This window comes from Bos mutus, chromosome 23 (genome assembly GCF_027580195.1).
Source record: "Bos mutus isolate GX-2022 chromosome 23, NWIPB_WYAK_1.1, whole genome shotgun sequence".
In the NCBI taxonomy this organism is placed as follows: domain Eukaryota; kingdom Metazoa; phylum Chordata; class Mammalia; order Artiodactyla; family Bovidae; genus Bos; species Bos mutus.
Window position 1 is genome coordinate 33,584,515 of NC_091639.1, and position 23,088 is coordinate 33,607,602.

At 35.7% G+C, this 23,088-nt stretch overlaps 1 protein-coding gene across 6 annotated transcripts in view; it reads right to left on the reverse strand.

Annotated features, from left to right (window-relative positions):
• Positions 1-23,088, reverse strand: part of UBR2 (ubiquitin protein ligase E3 component n-recognin 2) — a 108,028-nt gene that overhangs the window by 56,002 nt on the left and 28,938 nt on the right. For all 6 annotated transcript variants that reach the window (XR_011462139.1, XM_070360743.1, XM_070360744.1 and 3 more), the window contains 6 exons: positions 19,239-19,317; positions 17,214-17,327; positions 11,244-11,374; positions 8,941-9,079; positions 8,435-8,497; positions 1,032-1,152 (listed from right to left, as the gene is read on the reverse strand). Coding sequence is in view for 5 of the 6 variants with exons in the window: in XM_070360743.1 (XP_070216844.1) it covers positions 1,032-1,152; positions 8,435-8,497; positions 8,941-9,079; positions 11,244-11,374; positions 17,214-17,327; positions 19,239-19,317 (647 nt within the window). In the remaining variant the exon portion in view is untranslated. The remainder of the gene's footprint in view (positions 1-1,031; positions 1,153-8,434; positions 8,498-8,940; positions 9,080-11,243; positions 11,375-17,213; positions 17,328-19,238; positions 19,318-23,088) is intronic.

Here is a 23,088-nt window from a genome sequence, read left to right on the forward strand (position 1 = left end):
ACATTTTCTCAAAGAAAATTTTTAGCAGAAAACTGTTTCCATGATACTATTTATTAATTCTGTAGCACAGTATTTGGCATTCAGATAGATACCCAATGGAAAACAACAAAGTTAAAAAAGGTTAAGAAAACTAATTGGAAAGACATTTAAAAGGCAAGCAAACATGTTTTCCTAAATTTCCACACCTCCTGATTTTCACCTGTCAGTTCACAGTTGGCAATACTCTTTCTAATAGCTTTTTAATACAAATGTTTTAGAAATTTTCTTTATAGCAAACATTGGAATATCATCTATTCAAACCACATCCCTTGCCTGAAGAAATGTAGGACAGACAGCTTAGATGTATTCCTAGTTTATTCTTCAGTGTTACACAACAAACTTGTATTTTTGGCATTGGACATGAAGGCTCTTAATTGTTACCACTACTTTTAAAAGATTATCTAACCTGTAGACTGTGGAAAAACAAAAACTCAAATACACAGTAACTTCAAATTTGCATATTTTCAGGGTTGCAAATTATCGGTAAACACAAATTGTAGAAATCAAAACAAAGATATCCTTTAAACAATTAACCATTAAAGTTCTGTTTACAGTGGCATTTTCCAGCTTGCTTTGTGGAAGAGAATTCCACAGGATGCTCCATTAAAAATAGGTTCTTTTATCAAGTTGGTAAAATTTAGATTCATTAGCATATTAAAATCATTTACAATGTTTAATCCACTGTTTCCTTTATTTATTTGAAGATATATAAATATCTTTTATTTATGTATGAAAATACATAAATGTATGCATATGAAAAAGATCTCATAGACCAAAATTTGGGAAATATTTTTTTGTGTATATAAAGATATTCTGAGATGGTATTTCTTTTTGTTTGTTTGTTTTTTTGAGATGGTATTTTAAAACACAAAACTAAAGCAAAAAAAAAAAAAACAGAACACCTGATTCCATTTGTTACTTTTCCAAAATAGTTTTGCTAGAGCATATGAACTCATTTTTAAGTCAATTTGTAAAAGGTTTTATGGACCTACCTGAATATCCAATAATACTTCCCAGCCAAGACAACACTTTCAAACCAAAATTCTGATGTGCGACAATAGACGAATGCATAACTTGAACTTTGAGTGGCTTTGTCTGTCTACTGGTATTTCTCTTAAAAAGAAATGACAGAATGAAAAAAAACACCAAACTTAAAAAGCCTATTTTATAGAAAATAAGTCAAATTTTTATTTAATATAACTACACTCTCATCATTATAGGTGAGTTATTCATGTATGTGTGTAAGAAAAACACGACTTGGGTTGCTTTATTCAGATTCTAATTTTCTAGAAGGAATCCTAGGATTCTTACAAAAAAGTAAGAAGTTACAGTTTTAACCTGAATTCTTGGTCTTATATCTGAAAATGTGCCCCATCAATTATAAGTTATTTAAGTGCTAAACTGGTTGTATGTTTTTAAACTAATTTCTTAATGTAATTACACTAATTTGAATAATTTACTTCATTGCACAAATGCGATGTTATCAATACTTTTAAAAAAATTATAGTAAACACACAACACTTTCCAGCTTAACCATTTTTAAGTGTGCAGTTCTGTGGTGCAAAGTATACACTGGTGTGCAACTCATTTCCAGAACTCTTCATCTTGCAAAACTGAAACTCTGTACCCACTCTGGTACCTCATACAAACAGAACCATACATTACCTTCTTATGACTCCTTATTTCACTTAGCATAATGTCCTCAAGGTTAATCTACACTGTAGTGTGTATCAGAATTTTCTTCCTTTTTAAGGCTGGATAAAATTCTATTGTATGTATATAAATTCTGTTTAACCATTCACCCAGTTAAATTGCTCCTTAAGTGTCTATCAGTGGATGAATTGACAGACACCTTTTGTCAACTGAATAATGCTGTTATGAACATGAGACTCTGCTTTCAATTCTTCTGTGTACGTAATCAGAAGAAAAACTGTTGGATCATATGGTAATTCTAGTTTTAATTTTTAGAGTAAGCACCATACTGTTTTCCATAGTGATTGCACCATTTTACATTCCCACCAACAGCATCTGAGTGTTCCAATTTCTCCATATCCTTGCCAATACCTGTGATTTTAAGTTATTGTTGTTGTTTATAACAGCCATCCTAATGCATATGGGGTGGCTGCACAGGCGCAGGAGGGTCGAGAGGAGCTACTCCACGTCCAACGTAAGAGAAACCCAAGTAAGACGGTAGATGTTGCGAGAGGGTATCAGAGGGCAGACACACTGAAACCACAATCACAGAAAACTAGTCAATCTCATCACATGGACCACAGCCTTGTCTAAGTCAATGAAACTAAACCATGCCGTGTGGGGCCACCCAAGATGGGCGGGTCATAGTAGAAAGGTCTGACAGAATGTGGTCCACTGGAGAAGGGAATGGCAAACCACTTCAGTATTCTTGCCTTGAGAACCCAATGAACAGTACGAAAAGGCAAAATGATAGGATACTGAAAGAGGAATTCCCCAGGTTGGTAGGTGCCCAATATGCTATTGGAGATCAGTGGAGAAATAACTTCAGAAAGAATGAAGGGATGGAGCCAAAGCAAAAACAATACCCCGTTGTGGATGTGACTGGTGATAGAAGCAAGGTCTGATGCTGTAAAGAGCAATATTGCATAGGAACCTGGAATGTCAGGTCCATGAATCAAGGCAAATTGGAAGTGGTCAGACAAGAGATGGCAAGAGTGAAAGTCAACATTCTAGGAATCAGCGAACTAAAATGGACTGGAATGGGTGAATTTAACTCAGATGACTATTATATCTACTACTGTGGGCAGGAATCCCTTAGAAGAAATGGAGTAGCCATCATGATCAACAAAAGAGTCTGAAATGCAGTACTTGGATGCAATCTCAAAAATGACAGAATGATCTCTGTTTCCAAGGCAGACCATTCAATATCACAGTAATCCAAGTCTATGCCCCAACCAGTAATGCTGAAGAAGCTGAACAGTTCTATGAAGACCTACAAGACCTTTTAGAACTAACACCCAAAAAAGATGTCCTTTTCATTATAGGGCCCTGGAATGCAAAAGTAGGAAGTCAAGAAACATTTGGGGTAACAGGCAAATTTGGCCTTGGAATACAGACTGAAGCAGGGCAAAGGCTAATAGAGGTTTCCCAGAGAACACACTGGTCATAGCAAACACCCTCTTCCAACAACACAAGAGAAGACTCTACACATGGACATCACCAGATTTCTTTGCAGCCAAAGATGGAGAAGCTCTATACAGTCAGCAAAAACAAGACCGGGAGCTGACTGTGGCTCAGATCATGAACTCCTTATTGCCAAATTCAGACTTAAATTGAAGAAAGTAGGGAAAACCACTAGACCATTCAGGTATGACCTAAATAAAATTCCTTATGATTATACAGTGGAAGTGAGAAATAGATTTAAGGGACTAGATCTGATAGACAGAGTGCCTGATGAACTATGGATGGAGGTTCGTGACATTCTGTACAGGAGACAGGGATCAAGACCATCCTCGTGGAAAAGAAATGCAAAAAAGCAAAATGGCTGTCTGGGGAGGCCTTACAAACAGCTGTGAAAAGAAGAGAAGCGAAAAGCAAAGGAGAAAAGGAAAGATATAAGCCTGAATGCAGAGTTCCAAAGAATAGCAAGGAGAAGTAAGAAGCCTTCCTCAGTGATCAATGCAAAGAAATAAGAGGAAAACAGACTGGAAAAGACTAGAGATCTCTTCAAGAAAATTAGAGATACCAAGGGAACATTTCATGCAAAGATGGGCTCAATAAAGGACAGAAATGGTATGGACCTAACAGAAGCAGAAGATATTAAGAAGAGGTGGCAAGAATACACAGAAGAACTGTACAAAAAAGATCTATGGTGTGATCACTGACCTAGAGCCAGACATCCTGGAATGTGAAGTCAAGTGGGCCTTTGAAAGCATCACTACGAACAAAGCTAGTGGAGGTGATGGAATTCCAGTTCAGCTATTTCAAATCCTGGAAGATGATGCTATGAAAGTGCTGCACTCAATATGCCAGCAAATTTGGAAAACTCAACAGTGGCCACAGAACTGGAAAAGGTCAGTTTTCATTCCAATCCCAAAGAAAGGCAATGCCAAAGAATGCTCAAACTACCGCACGATTGCACTCATCTCACACGCTAGTAAAGTAATGCTCAAAATTCTTCAAGCCAGGCTTCAGCAATACATGAATCGTGAACTTCCAGATGTTCAAGCTGGTTTTAGAAAAGCCAGAGGAACCAGAGATCAAATTGCCAACATCCACTGGATCATGGAAAAAGCAAGAGAGTTCCAGAAAAACATCTATTTCTGCTTTATTGACTATGCCAAAGCCTTTGACTGTGTAGATCACAATAAACTGTGGGAAATTCTGAAAGAGATGGGAATACCAGGTTTCTGCCTCTTGAGAAACCTGTATGCAGGTCAGGAAGCAACAGTTAGAACTGGACATGGAACGACAGACTGGTTCCAAATAGGAAAAGGAGTATGTCAAGGCTGTATATTGTCACCCTGCTTATTTAACTTATATGCAGAGTACCTCATGAGAAACACTGGGCTGGAAGAAGCACAAGCTGGAATCAAGATTGCTGGGAGAAATATCAATAACCTCAGATACGCAGATGACACCACCCTTATCACAGAAAGTGAAGAGGAACTAAAAAGCCTCTTGATGAAAGTGAAAGAGGAGAGTGAAAAAGTGGGCTTAAAGCTCAACAGTCAGAAAACAAAGATCATGGCATCTGATCTCATCACTTCATGGGAAATAGATAGGGAAACAGTGTCAGACTTTACTTTTTTGGGCTCCAAAATCACTGCAGATGGTGATTATAGCCATGAAATTAAAAGATGCTTACTCCTTGGAAGGAAAGTTATGACCAACCTAGATAGCATATTCAAAAGCAGAGACATTACTTTGCCAACAAAGGTCCGTCTAGTCAAGGCTATGGTTTTTCCAGTGGTCATGTATGGATGTGAGAGTTGGACTGTGAAGAAAGCTGAGCGCCGAAGAATTGATGCTTTTGAACTATGGTGTTGGAGAAGACTCTTCAGAGTCCCTTGGACTGCAAGGAGATCCAACCAGTCCATACCCAGTCCTGGGTATTCTTTGGAAGGAATGATAATGAAGCTGAAACTCCAGTACTTTGGCCACCTCATGCAAAGAGCTGACTCATTGGCAAAGACTCTGATGCTGGGAGGGGTTGGGGACAGGAGAAGGGGATGACAAGGGATGAGATGGCTGGATGGCATTACCGACTTGAGGGATGTGAGTTTGTGTGAACTCCTGGAGTTGGTGATGGACAGGGAGGCCTGGCGTGCTGCAATTCATAGGGCTGCAGAGAGTCAGACACGACTGAGTGACTGAACTGAATGCATATGAGGTGCTATCTTATTCTGGTTTTTACTTTCATTCCCCTAATGATTAATAATATTGAGCATGTTTCCATGTTCTTTGCCAATCTGCATATCTTCTTTGGAGAAATGTATTTAAGTCTATTAAAAGTTTTCATTTAACATGTTTTCCCCCATTTTCCTTTTGAATCATCTCTCTATCCATCTCATCCCATCTCCATAACCCACTTTAGCACAGTATACCTTTGCATATTTTATCCACCTATATGTATCATATATGTACACAGTTATAAAGACTTTTATTTGATTTTGCAAAAAAATGGAATATTATCATACTCTTTTGCATCTTTGTGTTAACAGATTTTTTTGGGGGGGCTTAATGACTCATCATATTCTGTGGTGTGGATTTATTTAAACATTCTCTAGAGAAGGGTATTCATATTCTGTTTCAATCTTCTATGACTATAACAAAGGTAGTACTGAACATCTTTGTACACACACTAACTGGTGCTTGTATTTTTATGGGATAAATTTCTAGGAGAGGCAAAATTTTAATATATGTTACTAGATTGTTTTCCAAATACATGGTAGTAATTTATGCATCTCTGCCTGCAAGGTACTTTATCACTCTGATTTCTCCATCTGTTGGATATGAAATCTCCCTGTCATTTTGGTAATTACTAGTGAGTTTGAGTCTCTTTTTACATGTATTTATACCACTGAGATTATCTCGGCCGTGGTTGTCTTTCCATACCTCATGTCCATTTTTCTATTCTGTTGTTTCCTCCCTACTTGATAACCTGAGTTCTCTGTTCATCATAAACATTAAATGTCTATCCTTTGTGTTAGAGATAATTTTTCTAAGTTTACTGACATTTTTAATAATATTCTGCTACGCAAATTTTTTATGTAGCCAAAAAAATGTATTCTTTTTAACTCCTGGGGTTCTAGTCTTGGTTAAGAAGCTCTCCTCCTCCCTTAGAATATATCTTTGTCCTAGATTTTCCTCATCCTAGTAACTATTTCTGGACTTTATTCTATATTATGAAAATAGTATTGCTATATCTATGCAGACACTACCAGAGACTACAAGTACTTATTTTTTAGGGAAAAACTGAAATAATACTATTAAACAACAAATTAAAGGGAAGAAATGTCATCTCCTTTACCTGGATTCTGTAAAATTCTATCCTAATTGCGTTATCATTTACACATTATCTTTCTTTTTCCACATACAAACAAAAAAGAACCACGGAAGGTAACTTATATGGATCATGTCCTCTTATTCCTAAAAACTTCAGTATATAGTTCCTAAGAATGGGAATGTTCTACCACAGTATTGTTTCTAATGCATTATTAAATTGACTATGTCCAGATAGCAAGAATTTTTAAAATAAGACACAAACTCATAAACAGAAAAATACAGTTTGCTACATTAAAATTAAAGTTTTTGCTCAAGGAGAGGCATCACAAATAAGATATAAAACTGTATGTCAGGAAAAGATACTGCAACAAAAGATCAGGATTCGGATTATGTAAAGAACCCCTATGAATTAGTAAGAAAAAGACAAATAACTTAATAAAAAAATGGGTAAAGGGTATAAACAAGAAATTTACAGAAAACTTAAGTGACCAATACATTAAATATGAAATAAGATATTCAGTAATCAAGGCAGTGCAAATTTAACAGATGAGATGCCATACATACACAGCAGGTTGGCAAAATTTTTTAATTTGACAATATAGTTCTGACAAAGTGGTAGAGACGTGGGAACTGTACTTCACTGCTGGTTGGAATGTATACTGGCCACCACTATTTTGGAGATTAACTTGGCAAAATCTAGTATGGCTGAAAATGCTTATAACTTAACAACTCAACAATTCCATTTCTTGGTATACATACTAGAGAAACTTTTGCTTCTATGCAACAAGAGGACCAAAAAACGTCCATAGCAGGACTGACAAGTCACACAAAGAATTGGAAATATCCAAACTCTCCATCAATAGGAGAATGTAAAATTATAGTATAGTCATCAATGGAATAGTTTACAAATACATATATCAAAACAGATAAATCTAGAAACAACACTGACAGGAAAAGACAAGTCACCATTGATGGTATAGTCATCAATGGAATACTTTATACCATACATGTATCAACACAGATAAATCTAGAAATAACACTGAAATGAAAAGCCAAGTTACAATATAATACATTCAGTATGAATCTTGTTATATAATGTTTAAAGACCTCCAAATCAATGCATATAATATTGATAGATATTTAGCAGATAAAGTATAAAGGCATGTATGGAAATGAAAAATTAATTAACAAAAGTAGTTATCTCTAGTGAAAGAGGAAGGGGAATGGGATTTAGAAGAGATAATACAAGGGCCTCTGTACTGTTTTGTTTATTTAAAATAAGCATGAAGAAAATAAGATATAATGTAGCACACAGGCAGTTACTGTGTTATCTCCATATTTTATCTATATATTTAAAATATTTTACAATATATAAAATTATACTTTAAAAGGACATTTACATAAAATGCAGTTACATGGAATAGTTTAAAACAATAAATGCTAACTTTTAAAAATAAATCTAAATGTGGGGAATAGTTTTCTTTCAGATGTATTATACACTAAATACTATTAGGATATACAGCATACCTTGCTATAAGGTACCAAGAAACAACCTCCCTTGAATTCTAATCTTGGTGCTAAAGGCCAATTTAATTCCTAAAAAGGTAACATGAAACCCTATCAAAAGCAAAACAAAAAGCAAAAAGCTTTCTAAGACATTTCTAATGAAGAAATAGGAAGAGAGAAAAAATACATATATACTGCATCTAAACATTCATTTTTTTATATCAATCTTACAGCTTAAAAAAACTAGGTAAAGCAACAAGCAATGTTAAACTAACGTATCCTTAAACATGATTTTTGGCTGATGTCGGCTTTCATGAAGGCAGAAAAATGTGTTCATAAACACCAAAATATGGGACTAGTTTTATACTAATAAAAAATACAAGTGTAGACATGTTTTTATATTACTTACCACAATTATTGATTTTGCTTGTTCACAATACTGGAATTCTCCATATCGAACAGACCTACGTCCCTATAAATAAAGACATTTGAGATTAACTTGCAAAAATGTTTATATTCAGTATTAATAACTTTTGAATTAGTAAACAAACAGTGTTATATGAGCATATAACAACTCTGGTCAATTTTTAATATTTACAATGTTTATTTTATTCACTAATTAGAAAGTAAATTAAAATATTTTCCTTCAAAGCAATCCTAATATTTTCAAGCCATCAGTAAGTATATACCTTTGAACAACACTACATTTGTTCTTCTGTGTAGAATGAAGGCAATTTATGTTTTCACCTAAACTTTCAGACAAGAGCCTACAGTTACATCTAATATATATTTGGGACAATATTCATATGAAATTAAAAAAAATAACCTAGACAAAACTTTTAACATGATTTTCTAGGATACCTTACCTGTATTAAAAGTGTAATTATGTAACATCAACGTAATGAAATTACTTACATCTCGATCTACTGTAGTTGCGAAGCCAATGGCTTCTTTTTGTGTACAGTTAACAGCTTTCTGAAGAGTATAAATAACTTGTTCATAGGTATGAACCTCGTCATTAAACAGCATGCAATAGTAGGTGTCACTCTTCTCACTGTGGGATAAAACATTAATTATACATCATCTATTTGCATATCACCCTGCTCCAGGATGATTTATTAAGAGAACACTTTGTCCTGGGATTCTCTAGTATCTCAGATGGTAAAGAATCTGCCTAGAATACAGGAGACCAGGGTTCAATCCCTGGGTTGGGAAGAGTCCCTGGAGAAGGGCATGGCAACCCACTCCATTACTCTTGCCTGGAGAATTCCATGGACAGAGGAGGCTAGAGGGCTACAGTCCGTGGGTCACAAAGAGTTGGACATGACTGAGCACCTAACACTTTCACTTCAGACACTTTGTCCTAGGGAATGTGCTACGTACTAGACACATATCTGTAACGAAGTCATCTGTGGTCCCCACATTCTATGGTGTTATCAAGCTGGTGCGAAAGATACACACATATAATCTGTGTAAACTGGCTTTTATCAAGAACAGGATGCCACAGTGGGATAAAACCAGTCTGGGAGTTCAGGGAACTGCCAAAGAAGTAACTTGAGAGCTGAAGTCAGAACTGGGTATCAGTGGTACTCACTGGGAGGAATTCTCCTCAGCCCTCCATAGATGACCACTTGGCAATGTCTGGAAACATTTTTGGTCGTCATGACTGGGATAGGAGTGCTACTGGTGTCCAGTGGGTAAAAGCCAATGATGCTGCTAAAAATTCTACAATGCACAAGTCATGCCCATAATATCTGGCCCCCAAAGTCAACAGTGCCAAGGCTGAGAAACTATGGGCTAGAAAAAAGTGAAAGCAAAGACCCTGAGGTGGTAAAGGTAAACTGGGAGGTGGAGCACAGGGAGGAAGGAGGAGGTTAGTCTGGAGAGAGGCAGAAATCTTAAAGACCTTGAAATAGATTTGGATTTTCCCATCCTAAGAGCAATCCAGGATTTGAAATGGTGAAATAGGAGCTATAGTCAGATTTGCCTTAAAATTCACTGTGGCTACAGTATGGAGAATGAACTGAGGGAGACAAGAGTGGATATGGCAGTCTGGTTAAGGTATCATGTTGTCCAAGGATGAAATTAATGTAATTTGGACTACCAGAGTAGTAATGCAGATGAACAAAAGTAGAACAACTTGATACAGGGGGAACCTACTGGACCCGAAATCTAAGTGGATATATGGGTGATTCAGGTTTCTGGGTAGATGAAACGTCATTTACTAAGATGAGAAAACATTACAAGAGAAGTAAGTTAGATTGTTTTCCCTTCTATGCTGGTGGTCCCAAACTTACAATGGAATAGAAAAATAAAAACACAACTTTTCTATTCTCTAGGGTCTCAATCTGGATTTTAAATTCAGATCTTAGTTGGTTCCCAACTCAAAATACATGAAGATAAAGTTATGAGGTTAACGAAGTCATTTTCAACATTTCCAAAAAGGAATGTTAACATCTCATTTCATTAAGAAACATAAACTATAACCTGATTATTTGGAACAATGTTGAGAAAGCAAAAAAGATACAGCACCAATGTCCTTTAGACTCTCACTTGTATTCAACCTTAAGCATGAGTATGATTCCAACAAGCTTGGTTAGAATTAAAAGAGAAGGCTGCTCGAGGTAAGCACATTCATGCAAAAAAGTAAGTCCTTAGCTGTAATACAGCTATAGCAGAATCCAGCTCTCTGGTTGCAAATTTACAATCTCCTCAATAATTAAGAACAAATGGTTATTAAAAAAAAAAAAAGATGTACACCCAAAGAAGCACAAAGTATAAATAAATTTTTAAAAAATTCAGAATCAAAATGGTTAAAACTGAATTTGTGCACTTAGTCAAACCAAAAAACTCACTTCACTTAGGTCACAGTGCTCATTCCCTAATCAAATTTGACAGATGAAACAAAAAGAATTATCGAGTTAACAGCTTTAACGCAAAAAGAAGAGAAAAATGCCCGTGCTTGCAATCAGTGGTACAGCTTTGATGTGGCTAAAATATGGCTATAAATCAGCTAAAGCAACCAACAGGGAAAAACCTCTACTAATTAAATGGCTCACATATATTTTAAAACTATAAAATCAAGGTTATTATTTTGTTGAAAACTAATAATTAAAAAAGATTATGTTCAATCCTAGCTGTATTCATTTGAGGAATTAGAATCAAAATGGTTAAAACTGAGTATAAGCAAATACAAAGAATAAATGGGTTGTACTTACATCATCTCTAAATCTGGTGGCAATTCACTTTCTTTTTCCCAGGTTAGTATCTCTACCGCATATTGAAACATAATAGCAAAAATGTTATAAGTTCTTGCTATCACATCTTCTGATAAATGGACAAGGGGATCCTGAAGGAAGAAGAAAAAAACAACCATGTTAAACGCGCATTAATGCTCCTTTTTTCCATTCTGCCTTCCTCCTCAAAATACTACTGTAAAAGGCTGACTGATCCTCCAGCGTCAATTTCTCTTCAATTTGATCCTATTTGTTATACCTCAGCAAATCAAACTTCTAAAACATTTTGTCCACAATAATCCCTATTACTAAATCTTCTGAATCAAAATATTCCAAGGCTCTCCAATGCCTAATTGGAGAAGGAAATGGCAACCCACTCCAGTGTTCTTGCCTGGAGAATCCCAGGGACGGGGGAGCCTGGTGGGCTGCCGTCTATGGGGTCGCACAGAGTCAGACACGACTGAAGTGACTTAGCAGGAGCACCAGCAGCAGCAGCAGCCAATGCCTAATAAACCTAAAAATTTTGGAATGGCATTATGGGATCTTAAAATTTAAGCTTGTTTACAGCTTCATATCCCTCTAACCCCCAATTTCCAGGATAAACAAAGAAATGTTATCTAAGGACAGACAAGCAATATTTAGTTTTACAGGTATAAAGGAAAGCCTGATTTTGAGGATTTTAAAGGGGAGAAGTCAACAAGATCAGTACACTGCTCCTTCATGCAGTTAAGAATCACTCACTTTCAATGAGACAAGTTGTGTACGCATGTAACATGGAACTTCACACATTAGACTTAACAGTGAATAAATCACTAAATTTCAAAGCTAATGTAAAAAAGTATTACTATAAATATACACTAAGTTTATCATGGTATCTTTCAGTCAGGCTGGCAAAATGTTTTCCACAATCTTTAATCTTAATGCTTTATCTTATGCTTAGACTTAAGATAAACATGTTATTCAGCTTAATGGCTAAAAGTGTTACATTCATCTCTCAGTAAGAAAATCAATATATTCCAACATGATGGAATGGGAACCAGCACATTCTTGCAAATATACATAAGGATACAGAAACATTTTTGTACATCCTCACCAAGGACCAGCTTAATGGAACTGATATAAATCAAATGGAGGAGAGTAATAAAAAGAATGAAGAAAAAAGGACAGATTCCTAAAGAAGATGGGTGCAGGGCTTAAAGAATGTAAGAAAAAGTAAAGTAAGAAGGTTTTCCAAAGTCTTACAGAACTTTCTACCTATGCTTTATATGTTTCATCAAAAAAAATTTTTTTATACTGCTACCAGGTTTGCTACTATTTCTTATGGAGACTTTAGAAGTTAACATGGTAAAATCACCTATTATAAAGAAGGTACTGGAACTGGAACCTTTTGGGGATTCATAGAAGAGTGGCTAGTAATCATAAAATGAACCTCACACAGAACTAAAATAAAAAGTAGAACCAAAACTCAGTTTTCTAGGTTATAGTATCTCACTATATAGTCATTCCATTTCTTACAATTATGTCCCATAATACAAGGCATTTTAGAGGACTGAAGAATTATGATAAACAGGATTTATAAGAATTAAATGGTGTTGGGATAGAAACAACTGCCACCTCTTGAGAATCCAAGCCAGTAGTGTTCAAACTTTGTTCTACAACATCCCAGGGCCTGGCAGAGATGTTTCTTATTTGAAATACACATCTGTTTAAACAATATGATCATCTACATTTTTAAACAGTCTCCAGATAAAGATTCTCTGACATCTCTGTATGCACATGTTAACTTCTTGAAAATGGTTACAGGTTAAGAAACATTTCTGCAGTGAAGAGATGCTAGGCTGTGCAAGTCTATTCATGTGCACAATGGGAAATCAAACGCTATTTGAAGAGACCTCTGTTCAAAGTGCTCTTATCACAGCATAAGTCAGTCAGAATGAGAAAATAAATGACTGTCTTATCCTATGTTGTATTACCTATTATGATTAATAATGCTTTTGATGACATTTATATTAGAGAATGCAAGCCTTTGTCAGTGAGTTAAAAAGGCTACCGTTATCTTGGAAGACCATGGGAATTATGGAGAACTTTAATCTTTTATGTGATACACTTCTATACCTCTATAATGTTTGAATTTTCAGAATGTCAAAAGAAAAAAAAAAGAGAATTCCCTGGTGGTCCAGTAGTTAGGACTCTGAGTTTTTACTCCTGAGGGCATGTGTTCAGTCCCTGGTTGGGGAACTAAGATCCTGCAAGCCAAGTGACACAGCCAAACAGAAAAAAAAAGAAGGGGAAAAAAGTAACCTTATAATTTAGAGTTTAACTGCTGTCTTATGCGAATAAGGTATGAGTGAGAGCTTTCTTCACACTGCCCAACTAAAACTAGAAATTAACTAGAAACAAAATAATCATGAATGCCTTTCTAACAAGTAAATAATATACATTCCAACTTATAAAAAATAAATTCATTAATAATATCAATTTTATGTTTTACTACTGGGATTTAATTAAAATTTCATTATAAAAAAATTCCACCGCCAAAAAATGTTTCCAAAAAAATCAGTTAATGTACTATCAGAGTTGTCTGAAATACCTGGGTTTAAAGCCCAGCACCAACACTTACTGTGTGGGGTACTGCAGACAACTTTCTTAAAATAAGATTCAAGTTTCCACAGCTACAAAATATGGGTAACAGTAGTATTATCTTACACAGCTGTTCTAAACACTATCCCAACAGAAGTATATAATCCAATTTTTCCAACTTTTTCTTAAGATGTAGGCTGAATGTATAACAAAAATAAAATTATGTTCAATAAAAACAATTCTATGACAGACTAAAAAGCCATGTTCCAAGTATTACATAGCTTTCTTCCATTTCAAGCACAAAATACAGAAAACCGAGATAATGTATGAATTTAGTGAGTGGGGACCAGGTATGCTAAACAGAATGCTATCTTTTTAATATCTTCTAGTCTTTCCTCAGAGAAGGCAATGGCACCCAACTCCAGTACTCTTGCCTGGAAAATCCCATGGACAGAGGAGCCTGGTGGACTGCAGACCATGGGGTCGCTAAGAGTCAGACACGACTTCACTTTCACTTTTCACTTTCACGCATTGGAGAAGGAAATGGCAACCCACTCCAGTGTTCTTGCCTGGAGAATCCCAGGGACGGGGAGCCTGGTGGGCTGCAGTCCATGGGGTCGCACAGAGTCGGACATGACTGAAGCGACTTAGCAGCAGCAGCAGTCTTTCCTCAAAGACTGCATTCTCTTAACTGAATTCTTAAGTAGGAATAAAATGGCAGAGTCTGGAGTTTTTATTTTCTATCAAATTGCTGGAATATATATTCTCCAGGCAGGACCATATAATTTCACTCAAGCAGGTATCTTGCTGGCATTTTTTTTTTTCCAACAGTATTAAATTTTAAAAATTTACTTATTTAATGTTTACTTCACTGGGTCTTCACTGCTGTGCACAGGCTTTGTCTAGTTGTGGTGAGTGTGGGCTTCTCATTGCAGTGGCCTTTCTTGTTGCAGAGCACGGGCTCTAGGTGCTCAGGCCTCAGTAGCTGCAGCATGCAACTACTCGGGCTCAGTGGTTGCAGTTAACGGGCTTAGTTGCTCCACAGCATGTGAAATTTTCCCGGACCAGGGACTGAACCTGTGTCTCCTGCACTGGCATGTAGATTCTTAACCACTAGACCACCTGAAGTCTCAGCATCTTCTTAAAATTTAGGAAATTAACCTGTCTTCACTACTTGATAGCTACCCCACTAACGTATGAGGATAAAGCCAACAGAGTAACTGCAAGCAGATTCATAATTTTTCTTAGAAAACTTAAAGTGAACAATCTGCTGGTATCTAGTACCTCATATTGAGCCACGATCACCTGTATCTAGTCCTAAACATTTCTATCACTTCAGAGTAAAAGCCCTTACACATTAAGCAGTTTTTCTCCATTCTTCTCTTCCCTATCCCCTGGCAACCACCAGTCTGTTCGAAACAGATTTCTCTTCTGGATATTTCATGTAAATGGAATCATACAATATATGACCCTCTGTGTCTGGCTTCTTTCATGATGTTTTGAAAGTTCATTACTTCATTTCTTTTTATAACTGAGTAATATTACACTGTATGTTTATCCATTCACACACTGAAAGACATTTTGGCTATTTCCACCTTTTGGCTATTACAAATAATGCTGCTACTAACATGTTTGTGCATGTACATATCAGAATATTTGTTTTTAATTCTCTTGCATATATACCTAGAAATGAAACAACAGGCTTATATGGCAATGTTTACCGTTTGAGGAATAGCCAAACTGTTTTCCACAGTGCTGAATCATTTTGTATTCCCACTAGCATTGTAGAATTCCAATTTCTCTATATTCTTTCCAATCTAGTTACCACTTTTTTGATTATGTCCATCCTAATGGGTGTGAAGTGGTATCTCACTGTGGTTTGATTTACAATTCCCTAATGACAGAGGATGACATGGCTGGATGGCATCACTGACTCGATGGACGTGAGTCTGAGTGAACTCCAGGAGTTGGTGATGGACAGGGAGGCCTGGTGTGCTTCGATTCATGGGGTCGCAAAGAGTCGGACACGACTGAGTGACTGAACTGAACTGACTGAATGACTAATAATCTTGAGCATGTTTTCATGTGTTTCTTGGTCATTTTTATTATATCTTCTTTGGAGAAATGTCTATTCAGGTCCTTTGCCCATTTTTAATTGTGTTGTCTTTTTGTTGCTGAGTTATAAAATATATATTCTAGATACCAGACACTTATCAGATATGATTTGTAAATATTTTCTCCCAGAATCCTAAAGTTTTATACTAGTTCTCAACTTTTTTTCAAAAATTAAAATCCCCTTTTCCAAATTTATCTTTGTTTGCCTTGCTTGTATTTTTATATACAGAATCACAATCCAATATGTAAGAGATAAAAATGGAGCTGTTCCAACTGCCAGTGGAGAAATCAGAAACCCTGATCACTTGGCATCTCTCTTTAGCAAATAATCGCAGAACACATGCACAAAGCGAATGAAACACAAACAAGTATGTTTTCTATAGCACTGAATCATTTTGCACAAACTTCATCCATCCAAAACACAGTGGAACACGTTTAAAAGACACTGTCCTACACTATAAGTTCTCTGGTCATTCTGTTAAAATACTCGAGACCAGGAAGATATATGCACGAGGAAGGACTAGTAATGTCCACTTGCCCCAAATCTCTATGAGATCTACTTACTAACAATGCATAAGTACTTTAAATATACCCACCTCTCTGCCATTTAAAATTAAAATCTGAAATAAGATCCTAAATCAACTATCAACTGCCACAACAGCAGACTTTGAAATTATTTATTTAGTGGGAATCCACTGAATCATTCCAAATATCATTTAAAGTAAAACAATGAAGGATCAATGATAATTTTAGAAAGCACAGTATTTACTGGAGTAAGTATAATCTGTACTGAGTTATCATCCCAATGTCTGCCCATCACATATCCAACGACACTGATTTACTGGGACACGATGAGTAGGACTGGTTGCTATGGATGACTATAGAAAAGAAAGGTATCCAGTCTACAAAGTCTTGGTCACAACACAAATAAAAATCAGCTAAGCTAACTGGTCTACAAAAATAATCCTTTTAATAAAAAATGAAGACTTAAAAAAAACTCATATATGCTTAAAATAAAACAAATGCAAAAGTCCAAATTAAATTAAATATCTAGAATTTCAAGTGTGTTCTATTAGTAACTGTATGGCATCCATAAAATGCAAAAAAGCTTTTCAAGTATACTTGGACAGTTTATTGTGAGAGGACTATTTTACTTAAATAATTCTATATTACAACCTAATTCTAGGTCTGAAAATATTTCAAAAACATAGTTAAAATAGTATTTCCTTAGTAACAACTTTGTGAAAATGTTTTTACCTCTTCTTCCTCAGTTTCATAGGTGTTAAGTTCATGTTTCTGACAGTGAGGACCCTCTTTCCAAGCTTCAGTATCACCACAGTCACAGAAACCTCCACCTCCTGATGTTGTCATCTTGAAAAGAAATTGTAAAGTATCTGTCAATAAGTATTTACTGAGGACTATCAGCTTATAAATAGGAATATCAAGTGCTAAGGAAATAACATTGCTAAAATGTTTAATTTCTTTGGAGGATAAAATCAAAATGTCAAATCTTTCATTATTAAAACTTTCATATATTAAAACTCATTTTAAATAGGCTAGTTTAAGTGATATCAAAATAAGATACTTTATAGTGTTTAGTAAGCAACATCTATTTTTTATTTATTTTTAATTGAAGAATAATTGCTTTACAGTATTGCATTGGTTTCTACCAAACAAGGCTATATCTATTTTAAAGAGGTAAAATATGTCCACTTGCATGAGTTTCTAATTAGTAAAAATCACAAGGGTTTTCTTGCTAGGTTTTGGCTAAACTGATACACTGTTGGTATCTGTGCCACCAGGCTACAACATACTAGAACAGATTCAAGAGTTACAAAGATTCCTATAACTGCTATCTTCTACAAAAGTCTAATAAGAGTGCTGCATGTGTATCAGAAAAGTGACCAATGAAAAGTATAGAAATCATTTATTTTTTCTTTTCTAAAACTCTCTAAATAGCATTCTTTGAAAAGGAAGAAAACTCTCGAAATACCACCTGGTATTTCCTTTTACCACTTGTGGGGGTCAAGAATTATTCCTGCTTCCTTAAAATACAGCAATGATTCAAGGAATCTGGCAAGATAAAACTTATTATTTAATAATTAGGAGATTGGAAATTCTGCTTCTGAAAACATGCTGTGAGTCTATGCATGGGTATAGGTGCAAATTTTAGAAAGAGCCTTTCATATTTTCAAGGAAAGTATTTATGTGTTACATATCACAAGATAATTAATGTAAACTCACAAATGACAGTTATTCTTAAGGGCTGCAAAGATACCAAGAAACATGAGAGGCAGGCATATGGAAAATGGTAACTTCACCCTATAGCTCTTAGGTGTGCTCTGGTTACCAAAGATAGGTAGAACAGCCTAAAGGAAACTAGGATGCTCTTGCTGATTTATGAAAAAAAAAATATATATGAATTTAATTTTGCAGCTGTTTTAGTTGATTATTATCAATACTTGGGTAGAGTAAATAAAAACAAACAGGAGAAAAAGTCCTGAACTAATAAAGCTCTTGAACTAACAGAATGAGTGCAATATTTCTTCTCTATCATTTTACTTGAGATTAGTGTTAGAAGTTCCAGCTACTAACAGCTCCCTAAATTTTTGAATGTTCATAGCTCTGGCTTCAATTTCCAGTAGAGGAACCAGGACAGGCTTAGCAATAATCTGCCTATGTATTCTGTGGCCCTGATTTAAAAGCAAACACACTTGATTTTTGGAAAAGTATTGATTGTATTATAGCAGTAAAACAAACAAAACCTGGTTAGCCTTATGTTCTAGAGTTGGCTCTCTTCTACACTGTATAATAACAGCTGCCTCTTTAACAATAAGCAACAACAAATATTCTGTAGAAGTTCACCAACAGAATATTTCTTAAAGGTATAATCCTGTCACTTTTCCTTATTTTGCTCAGTCATTCTCCCTTCAGTCTCCCTTTCACATTTTAACTCTCATCTTTATTCTTTAATTTTTGATAACCTCCTTTATAAAGCTAGAATTAGCAAGATAATAAACATTAAAAATAAACAGCAAAGCAAACTAGCTGAAAACCAATACTGGAACATCTGTCTTGCCTTTCTTAAACCATGTATTCCATGAAATCTGGATTCATAATTTGTCTCTACACTGCCATCACATGTTTAACAGTACTTAAATAACACATTTCTTAACCACTCTCCCCAGTTTCAGTGTTAAATCTTGGAATTTTAAAAAGGAAGAAAATTTATTGAGTATAAATTTCAATACTAGGTGTGGTTATCATCTGGATATTACTAACCCTATATCGGTGGTCTCTGTGAATACTTCCCAAAAAGCACTCCATGCATAAAACACAAGTTGGATCAACTGCACAGTCTCTGTAAAGTTAAAGAAAAAAAAATCAGAATGTATAAAATAACTGTATATTTTACAATGTAGTATTTCAAACTAGACTCTATCTTAGAAGAGCCAGAATAGTGAAAAGCCTTGCTGTAAGAAGAAAAAAATTATTGCTCCTGAAGATCTGTCAGATCTTTGATCAATGACGTCTGCTTAAGAAGCTGTTTCTCATATTGGATGTATATTAGGGGGTCTTAGAGGGCACATATTACCAGAATGGCAATTTCCCGTAAAGATTTGGGGAAATCGTATTTTATATGAAAACACACAGATGTATATGGAATCAATTTTACATATTATACATTCTTAAGATATAATCTCAGAGACAGGGGAGCCTGGCAGGCTGCCGTCTATGGAGTCGCACAGAGTCGGACACGACTGAAGCGACTTAGCAGCAGCAAGACATATCCTGAGATTTCAAGTAACTTTATCCAAACAGATAAATCAGACCAAGGGTCATCGAAGTGGTTTCTATGTACACTCCCCAAAGGCAAGATGCAAGAAGATAATATTAAAACATATATCTATTTAAATTTTCACTAATTTAAAAGGTAATCACATACTAAGCGTTCAATATAGAGGCTGACATGGGTCTCTACACTTGTATATCTGATGGTCGCACAACATTTATGGTTCATAAGACATCCTGATGGGAGAGTAAGATTCCACAAGGTGCATGGGGTGACAATGGTAGCCTCAGTCACTTCATTTGCTTTTATCATACTGTCAGTTAGATATACTTACATATCATACTTTAAATAAGAGAATCTCTATGATTCTATGAAATGAGATGGGAGTCATGAAAATCTTTACATTTCCCCTTATCCTGTTTCTGTATCCTCATAGGCAACCACCCTAATATCCTTGTCTTTTATTTGTGTATGTTAGTGGCTCAGTCGTGTCCAACTTTTTGCAACCCCATGGACTGGTAGCTCGCCAGGCTCCTCTGTCCATGGAATTCTCCAGGCTAGCCATTCCCTTCTCCAGGGGATCTTCCCGACCCTGAGATTGAACCCGGGTCTCCTGCATTGCAGGCAGATTCTTTACCTGCTGACCCACCAGAGAAGCCCTTTATTTGTATATGTTCTTGCAAAATGTTTTTGAGTACATGTATTTTTTTTATTCTTTTTAAAATAGTTGTTTTACAATATTTTATTCGTTTCAGGTATATAGCAAAGTGATTCAGATACACATATACACATATATATTCCAGATTCTTTTCCATTATAGGTTACGAAAAGACACTGAATATAGCTTCCTGTGCTGTACAGTAAATATGTGTTTACTAAGTGCATGTATTTTTGATGTGTGCAAATCTTACTGTTATGTATCATTCTCTCATTCTGTTCTTTACTTTTTCAGTTCTGTAACACAATCCATTCATTCTGTATGTGTACATTTGATGTGCTGCTTCTAATCACTACAGAAGCTTCTAATACATCATGGAGTGTTCCAAAGCATTTTTTCTCTATACTACGCCTGCACCAGATACCTGGGTTACCTCCAATGCCTTTCTACCACAAATAATCCTGCACTGAACATCCCTGTAAATGTTCTCTATAGATCTGATTGAGATTTTCTTTGGTAAATCAACTCTAGAGCAGAACTGCTGGGTCATATACATACATACATAAAGTTTTTATTCTGAGTGCCATGCTACTGTACAGAGTGGTTGCATGTTTCCCAGCAGTGTGTAAGGGTTTTTATAGCCCTGCATCTTCACTAGCATTAAGTTTTTCTCTGGTTTGCTTATATGTACAAGCCTAACAGGGGCTTCCCTGGTGACTTAGCAGTAAAGGATCTACCAGCCAGTGCAGGAGATACAGGTTCAATCCCTGGGTTGGGAAGATCCCCTGGAGAAGGAAATGGTAACCCACTCCAGTATTCTTGCCTGTGAAATCCCACGGACAGAAGAACTTGGTGGGTTACAGTTCACGGGGTCACAAAAGAGTGGGACACAACTCAGCAACTATACAACAATCAGCGTAACATATATGAAATAAGTTAGTGTTAGTCGCTCAGTCGTGCCCGACTCTTTGCGACCCCATGGACTGCAGCCCACCAGGCTCCTCTGTCCATGAGATTTTTCAGGCAAGGATTCTGGAATGTGTTGCCATGCCCTCCTCCAAGGGATCTTACCAATCCAGGGATCGAACCCAGGTCTCCTGCACTGCAGGCAGATTCTTTACTGACTGAGCTACAAGGGAAGCCCTATGAAATAATACTTTACTATTTTAATTTGTATTTTTCTAATACATTTAAGCAACTCTTCATATACTTACTGCTTTGAGGATTTCCTTTTCTATAAACTGCCTGGTTATATCCTATGCCCATTTTCCTGCTGGGATTGCTTCATCTCCCTTATTTGCAGGAGTTCCCTATATAACTTAGTCTAGTGAACATTAATCACTTGGCCATTTAGACATTGCAAATATTGTCTCCCATGTGTCACGTGTGTATTAGTTTTGCCCACGGGGTCCTTTGTTAAACAGAACTCCCTATTTTGATGCAATTAAATTTACACACAAATTGGTTTGTGCTTTGAGATTTTTAGAACTTCTTTTCCCAATCCTAGGTCACAAAAATATATGCTTTTGAAGAAAATAATTTTCTTCCACGAAATCTTTTGGTATTTTTCACATTTAGGTGCTTCATCCATCTGGAATCTACATTTGCACATAACAGAGAACAGAGATAACTTTTATTTCTTCATAATGAGCTGCTTTGTCTGAAGCCATCTAGTAAACAATCTAATTTTTACCTATTGTGGTGTCACCTTTAAACATATTAAGTTCCATTACTTAGGTCTGTATCTAGGTTCTCTAATATGTTTGAGTGACCTATTTGTTTATACTAAACCACACTGTATTACTATGGCTTTTTGTAGAATATCTTAATACCTGATAGGATAAACTCCCCTTTATTCTCCTTTTTTAAAGGCTTAATCACGTAAGTTTACAGAGTTCCTCAAAAATACTCAGCTAAAATTTTGACATAGATTACCTGGAATTTATTGATAAACTTCAGGAGTAATAGCATCCTTTTAAGAGTAAATTATCTAGGTACTTTTTAGGTTTTGTTGTTTTAATGACACACATGTAAATTTTTTTTTCATGTTCTAGTTAGTTAAGGATGATGAAAAGAAACATTATCGATTTTTAATACCCTTGATAAACTTAAGCAATTTTAATAGTTTGCTGATTCTTTTTCCCCTGAAGTAAATGAGTATATAGTCTGTACACAATGACAATTTAATTTTTTTCCTTACAATATTTATATCTTTTACTTTTCTTCCCTTATACTATGGACAAGGACTTTGAGTAAAATGTTAAACAGCAGCAGTAATAGTGGGCATCTTTGTCTTGGCTTTAGATATTAAACACATCTAAAGGTTCTTATTAAGTATTACATTCACTGTCAGTTTACTTAGAAAGTGATAAACTTAGTGATATCACTCATTAAGTATTATGTTCACTGTAGGTTTAGTAAGAAAGTGCTCTTCTAAAGAGTCAAGCATTTATCTTGCCTTTCCTATATAAACTGTGCCTCAGGGTAATCAAAGGGTTGATGAGGGATTGTATTTCTTCTTTATAGAAGACTAGCTAATAAACAAAAAAGAGATGATAAATTCGAATAGCACCATTTTGTGACCACCTAACAAAATAAAGATCCAGGCAGCAAACCATCACTGACTGCTAAAACATTAGGCAAAAAAGCTGGTAGAGGGAATTCCCTGGCAGTCTGGTCGG